Below are 10,641 nucleotides of genomic sequence, written 5' to 3' on the forward strand. Positions count from 1 at the left end.
CTTTGTGGTGCATTCATTGATAATTTGCCGAAGCACTGAGACTCCAAACAGGCGCACACCTCCCCGTGAAGGGTTAACTCTTTGCTGCTTGCTTTCGAGGCACCTGTTTCTTTCTGTCGATTGCAGAAAAGCGACCAGGCGCAAGACTGGATCAATATTTGTACTGCCTTATAAAGGACCCTACCAACATTCATTCAATAAGGATGGATGCCTATTCCATTAGCGTAAGTGGACTGCACGGAAAAGCCTAACCTATAAATTGGAAGTTGTGTTTTGGGCTTTGTGTGTGGGTTGCTTGACATATTCGACGAGGCACGCCAGGACTGGTTTGTTTGTTTTCGCTTGGAAGGAGAGACAAAACTTAATGAGGATTCCTCCCTCCTTTTTTAAAGATAGAGGTTGGGGGTGGCAGTTGGAAGGGTGTGGAGGGGGGATTCCACCTACCCCTCGATCTTTTGATTCAGCCCCGCTCCTCCTCCTCCTCCCCCCTTTTTCTTCCAGGAACAAAGCGAATCCATGATTCACGCGGGTCAAGAAGGAAGCGCGGCCAATGCACTCCAATTGTTCCCATTTAATTAAGGTAATGGGAAGCGCCCGGGCAGCCAGCCCCCCTCTGCGTCAGCAAGAGGAGCTGCTGGGCGATGGTGTAGGCAGCAGGTTCCCGAGCCTGCAGAGGCATTTCCCCGCGGATCCCGTCCCCCCGCCCGCCCGCCCCTATTGATCACTGTCCCCGTCCAGTCCGTCCTCCGCGCGCGCTCTTGGCGCACAGCAAAGTTGCCCTTTCCAGCCTCGCAGCTGCTTCGGCGCGGAGCCCTCCAGCAGCGCCAGGCGAGGGGCGGGCGGGCGGGCGGGCGATCGCGGCGTCCTCAGCAGCAGCAGCCGCAGCCGGGAAGGTAGCACCGGCTCCGGAGGAAGGGAAGGAGGACGCAGGACGCACCATGCAGCTGTGCCGGGGCCGTGCGTTGGGCATCTCGGTGGCGGTGGCGCACGGGGTGTTCTCGGGCTCGCTCAACATCCTGCTGAAGTTTCTCATCACCCACTACCACTTCGCCTTCCTGACGCTGCTGCAGTGCCTGACCAGCTCCACGGCGGCGCTCAGCCTGGAGGTGCTGCGGCGACGGGGCGCCCTGGACATGCCGCCCTTCGGCTTCAGCCTGGCGCGCCTCTTCGCCGGGGTCACGCTGCTCGCTACGCTCCAGTCCAGCCTCACCCTCTGGTCCCTGCGCGGCCTCAGCCTGCCCATGTACGTGGTCTTCAAGCGCTGCCTGCCCCTCGTCACCCTCCTCATCGGCGTCCTGGTGCTCAAGAACGGCATCCCCTCCGTCGGGGTCTTGGTGGCCGTCCTCATCACCACCTGCGGGGCGGCTCTGGCAGGTGAGTGATGGAGAGAGAGGGAAACCTCGCCACAGCTCCTCCTCGGTCCGCACGGCTCATTTCACCAGGATCCTGCGGGTTCTACCCTGTCCTGCCTCGTCCCTTCGATTAGTCCCCTCTCATTGCCCCCTCCCCCCCTTCACCCGCTGCCGATCATATCCAGCTCCTTGGCATGCCCGCACAGCCACATCACCTCCCACTCTGTCCTTTCCTCACCCCATCACTTCCCGACTCATCAACCCCATCACCCACCACGTCCCTTTTCTCTCTCCACTCTGGTCTTTCGCTTGGATTCCCACTGACTCCTGCTGCGACCCTCTTGCCATCTCTATCTTACCTCCTTCCACGCTTCCTTAGCTTTTATTATTACATCTCTGATCATCTCTAGAGCTCGCCTCAACCTACATCATGTTTCCACACCAACCTTCAACACAGGTTTTCCCACCCCTTAAATATATTTTTATGTTCATATATTTTCAGCCTAATATCACTGTCCAGTCCTTAATAAAGTGACTATAAAGGTTGGAAGGTGGGTGAAAAGATAGAGATGTAAAAACATGTAATGTAGTCCTTCCTTTAAAGTCACTTCTTCCTACCTCAAATACTTCCCATTCCACACCTACAAGCCTCAACCAATTCCCATTCCATCTCCACCCCTCAAAACACCCCAATAAAGTCATCAGTATCTTCTCAGCCAATATTTTATGAAGATTAGTAGTACCTCGCCAAAGTTCATAGCTCCACACTCTTACCACTGCTCCTTCTCCCATGACTCCTTGTCCCATCATCCTCCCATGGCAGGGTCTTGTCTCATCCTTCCTCTTCTACACTCAAGCATACAGTTCTGCTCATTAGCAGAGGCTGCCTCACGGCTGCTTCACACAGTATGAGCTCCCTGACATGGCTAGTTTTATGTCAGGGTACACATCTGTGTGCCATTCTCACATGTCTGTGCACTGTTTGCATAAATGCAAACTATGTCCGAAGCTGCCCAGGTTCTAACCCAAACTTGCCCCCCCCCTTCCATCACAACTTACCACCCCCTTCCCCTATGCCATGGGCTTTCTAATTTTTTAAAAAATACTCATTTTCTCTATAATAAAGAGTTCAATAAAGGCTCTTTCTAACTAAAAACACACAGGTAGATCACCTCCATGTAAGAAGCAAAATATGTACACTTGAGTACACCTGCAGTACATCTGTCGTCAGTCAAATTTGCACTCCTGTGTTTTCTATGCATGACCCATGGACGTGATTTTTCCTTTATGGGGATTATCTCCATGCAGGAGAAATGTCATGTCTAAAGTGGCCCAGCTGATTTCCCCCCCCCCCAAGCCCTCTTCTTCCGCTAGCCCCATTTTATTTGCAGCTGCCTGGCTTGTCTGTCACATGGCAGCTGTTGTTAAGGATGAGGAAAAACTCTCGAGAAAATCCACATTATGGATCCGTCAGGCAGTGCCACTGTCTCTACAGTCTATAATTAAAGTCTATTACCAGTGCCATTAATAGACAGGGGGAAATTCTATTTAGGAATAACTGGATCGCCAGAATTCATGTATACATGTATGCATGTTCAGAAGTGAGAACTAGTTCTGAATCCTCAAGGATAGTTAAGCTGGGATGAATATGACTGAGTTAAAAAAAATAATGCTTTAGCTATTGCAAGAACTGTGCAGATAGAATAATTAACCAGCAATTCCCAGTGTCTTCTTATCTGGTTATTAAACAAAGTGGGGTGTCATATTTCCCCCCACCTTGGAAATAAACTCTTGCTTAGTTTAAAAGGATATGAAAGAATGAAGCACACTAAGAAATATTTGCCCTACAAAGAGATTTGGATATTATTTTATTTATTAGTTTAGAGTATTTATGTACCACTTAATCATCAAGCCCTGTAAGCAGTTTACATAAAATCACTATGAGACAATGACAGTCAGTAACTTAACTTCTATATTTTTCCCCTGTATAAATATTTGTGCCATTTTCCCCTATTTGTTTGTTCATGAGAGGGTGTTATCTAGAGACAGATTGCTCAAGTTGTGTCTGCTTTCCATAGAAGGCAGTACAGTTGGCCAAAGTTGGATTCTAGACTTAGTGCTTTTAAGGGGGCAGCGCTCTTTAGATGGTAATGTGGACCTTTATTCACCTCACAATCTGGAAATGCAGCCCTGCTGCATTTGAGTACCCTCCTGCTCATTCTGCTAGACCAGGCCCTGGACTTCCTCCCCACTCACTTTGAGAAGGATTCAGTCACAGACAGCTAACTAACATGGGCTGCTGGGCTATATTCTGTATTAATTGGATGACCCAGAGTGTGTTCAGGTGCTCTTATCTGTGGAGGAAAAGGAACAGCTTCCTCTCTTGTGGCATAAGTACTTTGATCACTGTACAATCACAGGGGAAGGAGATGGGGAGAGAGAGACCTTGTTGCAGGAAGAGGAAGAAGCTTGTTCGCTATGTTTTCTTACTTCTTTGCCACACTTCTTTGCTCAAGTTCATACAAATTGAGGGAGTGTTAAAATTCACCAGAGGAGATGCCAAGCATCTTCTGGCACAGGTGACAGGTGATTTGGTTTAACTTCAAAGGATAATTCTTTTAACAAATCTACAGGAGTGTATTTGTGAACAGGTTACCATCACGGTCTATTTATAATCTTTAAAAACAGCTTTAAGAGTGCTTTGGGAGTTGGAAGCGGTGCAGTGTGTTCATCCCAGACCATATCCAGCAGGTGTACCCTATAATCTTAAAAATAAGGTGTGTATATTTTTTGCAGTGGTAGCCAAATCACCTGCTACCCTTGGCTTTTCTGGACTACACAAATATGCAAAACTGTTTTGACTGGTGAAACTCAGAACAAAAACCCTAACCACGTTTAAAAACAAGCAATGACTGCTCTGTCATGGTGCCTCAAACTAAGCTATTGTCAAACACCGCACCGTCAATCCTTTTGTTTCCCTCAAAGGGAATGCAAGCAGCTATCGGCTCTACAATATTACATATCCAGCTGAGTAAATTCAAGCTCTTTCTATTCAAAGCATTATAGGAATGAATGTAACAAGTGGGCTTCTGCATGTATTTGTGGGTAGTTACTTGCTAAAAATTCATTTAAATGAGGGCTGAATATGAACATTAGAGACCCCTGTGAAATCTTGCATTTGTGCTCAAGGCAAACAGCCTGAGATTCAAAGTCTTACTCATTGCTACTGCTGCAATTGCTCTGGCACTGACCTTATCGCCTGCTGTAGGAGAAGAGGGATGATCCTGCAGAACTAGACTCGTGATCTCTCTGAAATGTTGCTATAGGCAGAGTCCCTACATCCTGGCATGTAAATGCATGTTTCTTTCTCTTTCTTTCAAAATCGGCAGGTGCGGGTGACCTGACTGGTGATCCTATTGGGTATCTGACTGGAGTGCTGGCTGTGCTGGTGCATGCAGCCTATTTGGTACTCATCCAAAAGACGAGTGCAGATAGTGACTATGGGCCCCTTACGGCCCAGTATGCCATTGCTGTTTCTGCCACACCTTTTCTCATCATCCTCTCCTTTGCCAGCATGGATGCCATCAATGTCTGGTCCTTCCCAGGATGGAAAGATCCTGCCATGACCTGCATCTTTATTGTGTCTATCGTGATTGGCTGTGCCATGAATTTTACCACTCTCCACTGTACCTACATCAACTCAGCTGTAACCACCAGTTTCGTTGGGGTCGTGAAGAGCATCGCAACCATCACGGTCGGGATGGTGGCTTTTAGCGACGTGGAGCCTACAAAGCTGTTTATAGCTGGTGTGGTGGTAAATACCATAGGCTCCATCATTTATTGTGTGGCCAAGTACATGGAAACGAGAAAGCAGAGTCATTACGAAGACTTGGAGAAGGAAATGAGGGAAGAGGAGAAGAAAGAATGTGATGGAGAGCAGCCGCCTTTTGTAATGGAGGAGATCTCTAAGGACACAGAGCATGGGGAGACACCAGTGGAGGAGTCAGCAGATGGAAGCAACCAGCAAAGCACAGAGGAGAAGGACAGCATAGTGGGACAAGGAAATGCACCCATTGTCACTGATGGTGGCAACTCTGAAGGAGTTACCAACAGCTCATTAAAGGATGCCTACCTTGGAGTATGGAGGTTGGTTAGGGGGGCTAATTATATGAAGAAAGATTACCTAGTAGAGAATGAGGAGCTACCAAGTCCTTGAAGAATAATTTATTAGCAAATAATCAAGGATATGTGCATTGTTTTCCTTGTGGTGGGAATACAGAAGGACAGATGCTTTCATATGTTCACAGACAAATCTTAATTGTTTATTAGCAAGATTTTACCTCATTCTGAAGGAACAAAGGCACCATGGTCATGCTTAGATTCAGTGAAATCCCATTTTTTTGTGGACTTTCACTGAAATAAAAATCTCTGAGATCAAAACCAGGCCTGGACCACCAAGCAGGTGCCCCCACCACACACCACAGCTTGCTTTTATATTCACATAAGTCAACTTGATTGAATTAATAGTGTGTCCCTCTTTAAGTACTCTCTGAAGTACTAATGGAATTACTCTCAGCAGTTAAAAGCATGAGACCCAAAAGCAAAAGCTAAAAAGATTTGTCCAAAAGGTAATTCAAAAGGAACTATCACTGGATTCTCTGTGGTTTGAAAGCTAAATGAATGGGAAGTGCAAAAACCGTGAGTCATCTCACGGATCCCACTTGCCACCTTCCAGATATACTGCAAGTCCCACCCCTATGTGGACAGCCCTTGCAGTGAATGAATGGAAGTAAGATAATAAGATCTCCCTGATAATTGGGCACCATCCCACTTTCTCTCTGCCTATTCTGCCTTTGCTGACAAGATGAGAGAGGTGTGGGAGGTGGACTGAGGCTTCTATATCCCAGCTGGCCTCAACTTTCTCAACTAGTCTATTTTTAGTTAATATTCATGGTAACAGGCAAACTCAGTGTGTTCAAAAATACTTTGTGCACTGGAGAGTTCGGAAGTCATGTATTATTTTAAAATGTATTTCCAGTGTAGGATTATTGAAAGAATAAACCACTCTGAGGGTCCCCCCTTAAGATCTACAGGTATATAAATTTTATGAAATAAATGAACAAACATAAACCATCTGTCCCCAAACTGGTGCCCTTCAGATGTTGTTGGACTCTAACTCCCATCAGTTCCAGTTAGCATGGCCAATGATCAGAATTGATGGGAAATATAGACCAAAATATATGGAGGACACCAGGTTGAGGGAATGTGGACATAAAAAGTCCACCTAGTACAGCGTCCAACCAGATGCATTCAGGAAGTGTACAAGAAGGTCTTGAAGGGAACAGCCTCTTCCACGGTTGCTGTCAGGTGATATACAGCACACTGTTGCTGAAAATTGAGGCTGTTGTACAGCCATTGGCAAAACAATCCTCCATTAATCTGCTGAATTCCCCTTTCAAAGCCCTCTGTGCTAGCAGCCATCAACAAACGTTGTGATAGTGAATGTTATACATTAATGATGTGTGGTATGAAAAAGTACTTTCTTTTGTCTTATAACAGAAGCATTATAAGGTGACTTGGGGCTGCATTCAAAAGGAAAGTTTGTAGAAAGGAGTTGATGAGGTCAGGTGTGAGGGGCAGGGGTGGGGTGGGGTGAGGCAGTGGCAGTGAGACCGCCACCACCACCAACCCAGAGCTTCTCTCAACCTTCCCCAAGCAGCAAGTTATAAATCGAGGCAATCTTCTCACACATCCAAGCCCCAGCAGCCTTAAGCTGAATTGAGTTCCTCTTATCCACCTGAATGCTACTCAAGAGCTGAATGGGTAACAAGAAAATATTGATATGGTCAGCCTCCTCTTAACATATGTATCTACTAGAAATTATTTACACACACACACACACACACACACACACACACACACACACACGCCTCAACACATCAGCCTTGTTTGCACTAAACAAAATGTGTTTCTAACTCATAGCAGGGTAGGGGTTGTATGTGTAAGCCTTGAGTTCATGGACAGTGGCTGTAGCACACTGAAGTATCTGGAAGCACATTTTACTGCTTCAGGCATTGGCCTGGTTTGCACAACATGGTAAGCCGAACTATGGCTTATCAGGGCTGTGTGAACATGTAGGCTGCTGCAAAAGAGCTCACAAATCCACTTTGCTCCTCAATTATTATTATTTCTTTACTCCTGCACTAAGCTAAGCCAAGGTTTGTCATCATCATCATCATCATCATCATCATCATCATCATCTATTTATTATTTATACCCTGCCCATCTGTCTGGATTTTCCCAGCCAGTCTGGGCAGCTCCCAACAGAATATTAAAAACACGATAAAACATCAAACATTAAAAACTTCCCTAAACAGGGTTGCCTCATGGTTAAGCTCTAATCACATTCTGTAGCATGAATGAACCTTGGCTGCAGCTCATAGTTAGTGAGAGAGCTTAACCCCAACCCTGTGTTTGGGCAACACACTAAGCCAAATTTTGGTTTACTCTAGCTCAGCATGGGGCCAGGGTAAAAAAGACTAAGGAGGAACAAAGTGGCTGCAAGCTCTTCTCTGAGTCCCCACATATTTACATGGTCCCAGTAAACCATAGTTTGGCTTAACTATGCAAATCAGCCAATATCTGAAGCAGTAAACTGTGCTTCCATATCCTGAAGTTTGTTACAAACAATGTCTGTGAACTCAAAGCTTGCCCATGCAATGCCAGTCCTGCTACAAACTAGGAGCATGCCACAAATCGTAGATGAGTCACACAAAAGGCAAGCACATGTATGCTCTTTTAATTTCAAAGATGATAGGCCTGACCTCTACATGAAAGCCTCTTCCACTCCTGCTGCTGTGTTCCCCATGTCCCACTCCCAAATTCATTTGCAGACCACTTCTCATGATTTGGGTATTGTGAAGAAGGGAAGAATGAGAAAGCAAGGTGCTGAAGCAGGGAAATTGGCCTTCCATCCAACATTCCCCAATGAAACCCTTTTTCCTTGAGATGCTACTGAGAACAATCAAAAGGACAAAGACAGAGACTATAGGCAAAATTCACCAGTTAACCATGCTTTTTCACTGAAGGCACAATTTTCAGTCCTATATAGGCAGAATTCAATGCAACTCCCACCCTGCTCATTTATTACACTGGGCTTTGTGCTCACTAAAGCCTTGTTGAAGCAAGTGGAGGTTAAGTTATATCTGTGCTTTGTGGGCTTTACCCCATAATTGTTAAATGGCTTCAGACTGGAACACACTGTGGCTGCATTTAAAATTTGACTGACATCAATAGAGTACTTGGCTGTGATTTGAATGATCCAAATTCATCACATACTTTGTGTGCAGAAGGTCCCAGTTTCAATTCTGGGCAGCCTCCCATTGAAAGATCTCAGATTGAAGGATTGAGGAATACTCACCAGAGACTTTGGAGAGCTGACAGCAGTCAGAGTAGATAAGTAGCTTTCAAATCCTGATCCAGAGAACCTTGTAGTTCCTCTGCTTAGGTGTCCCAGGTATCCTGCACTGAGAAGATCAGTGCAGTGGTACCTCGGGTTACATACACTTCAGGTTACAGACGCTTCAGGTTACAGACTCCGCTAACCCAGAAATAGTACCTCGGGTTAAGAACTTTGCTTCAGGATGAGAACATAAATCGTGCTCCGGAGGCGGGGCAGCAGCAGGAGGCCCCATTAGCTAAAGTGGTGCTTCAGGTTAAGAACAGTTGCAGGTTAAGAACGGACCTCTGGAACAAATTAAGCTCTTAACCTGAGGTACCACTGTAATGGTGGTCTAATTTCACTGAAAGTTAGATTGCCCACCAATCTTCCATAACCGGCCATGTCTAAACACAAGAGAGCATTGACTGTGCTGGTGAAATGACAATGAAGCCCAGAAGACCTAACCAGTGCACATGAACCCAGTATTTTCTCCAAGACAATCCCCCAGAATTCCCTTCAACGTACAAGGGTTCCATGGGAAAGAAGCTCTGCAGATAACAAGGTTTCTTGGAAATGAGGAAGTATGAATCACTGGTGTCGCTTGCGCGCGCACACACACATATGAATTAATGGCCTGATTTGACATACTTTAGTTTCATATATTCATATGTTTTCCTTCTAGCAAATTCATTGCTTTATCATTCAGTTAAACATGTAGTTATTTAATAACATTGTCTACCCTTGAATATTAAAATAGGTTCATTCTTTTATATGCAGGCAGGTGTGGTTCAGTAAATTAGAAGGCTTAATTACTTTGTAAATTAGCTGGCCAAGGCACAGAATAGTGATTCCAGATCCCTTTTTAAATACCTTATTCTCCAAGCCATGGAGAATAACTTGATTTTTGACCACACAACTCTTTTGGTACCTGGAGGCTATGAAGTGCTAACTTACTACCGAATATGGTGCCTTTTCCACATGCTTTGTGGGAAAGTCCTGGTTTGCTGCTTTTCAAAGTGCTAGTAGAAATATCTGAAAATACTAACAGTATTGGACACTTTTAAAGTGTGCTGGTGAAACTTGTACAGTGTAAAAAAGAGAGAGGAGAATGCGTGGTTATGCTCTATCTCTGTTCATAGCTTAACATGGGTGTTTAAGAATTCCCAGCTTTTAAAAAATGGGGATTTGGTAAATGCAGCCCAGAGGAGGTTTGTTTGTCAATGAAAGAGACTGTTGTAATGTAAAATGATAAAACTATTGCCTCGTGCTGAGGCATTTTAATTGCATAAATAGAAGACTTCAATTAATCTGGAGAATGAGACATGGTAATAAAATGCATTGCTTTACGGATGCCTTAAGAAGTTTTTATTCTTGTTGGGGTGGTGAGGAGACGAGTAAGCGGGCTTAAACTTTAAATTTACTTATCTGATGTATTTGTGATCCTGTGTGTGTGTAAGAACGAGACAGAGCGCATGACATGCCTTTCGTAGATTTAGGTGTATGTTTTAGGGCATTATACACCACTGCTTGTGGGACGCGGGTGGTGCTGTGGGTTAAACCACAGAGCCTAGGACTTGCCGATCAGAAGGTCAGCGGTTTGAATCCCCACGACGGGGTGAGCTCCCGTTGCTCAGTCCCTGCTCCTGCCAACCTAGCAGTTCGAAAGCACGTGAAAGTGCAATTAGATAAATAGGTACCACTCTGGCGGGAAGGTAAACGGTGTTTCCGTGCACTACTCTGGTTCGCCAGAAGTGGCTTAGTCATGCTGGTCACATGACCCGGAAGCTGTATGCTGGCTCCCTCGGCCAATAAAGCGAGATGAGCACCGCAACCCCAGAGTTGGTCACG

The 10,641-nt window shown here is 45.5% G+C and overlaps 1 protein-coding gene across 1 annotated transcript; it reads left to right on the forward strand.

The window, feature by feature from the left end:
• Positions 1 to 784: 784 nt before the first annotated feature.
• SLC35D3 (solute carrier family 35 member D3) lies at positions 785 to 10,139 on the forward strand. Its single transcript, XM_083495941.1, has 2 exons — positions 785 to 1,374; positions 4,742 to 10,139. The coding sequence occupies exons 1-2, from the start codon at positions 939 to 941 to the stop codon at positions 5,566 to 5,568; spliced, it is 1,263 nt and encodes a 420-aa protein (XP_083352067.1). The 5' UTR covers positions 785 to 938; the 3' UTR covers positions 5,569 to 10,139.
• The last annotated feature ends 502 nt before the right edge of the window (positions 10,140 to 10,641 follow it).

This window comes from Podarcis liolepis (assembly GCF_965112155.1).
Source record: "Podarcis liolepis genome assembly, chromosome: 3".
Taxonomy (NCBI): Eukaryota; Metazoa; Chordata; class Lepidosauria; order Squamata; family Lacertidae; genus Podarcis; species Podarcis liolepis.

Coding starts and splice junctions, on each gene's coding strand:
- SLC35D3 (XM_083495941.1), top strand. CDS start 939: ATGCAGCTGTGCCGGGGCCGTGCGTTGGGCATCTCGGTGGCGGTGGCG. Junction 1,375..4,741: donor CTGCGGGGCGGCTCTGGCAG/GTGAGTGATGGA, acceptor CAAAATCGGCAG/GTGCGGGTGACCTGACTGGT.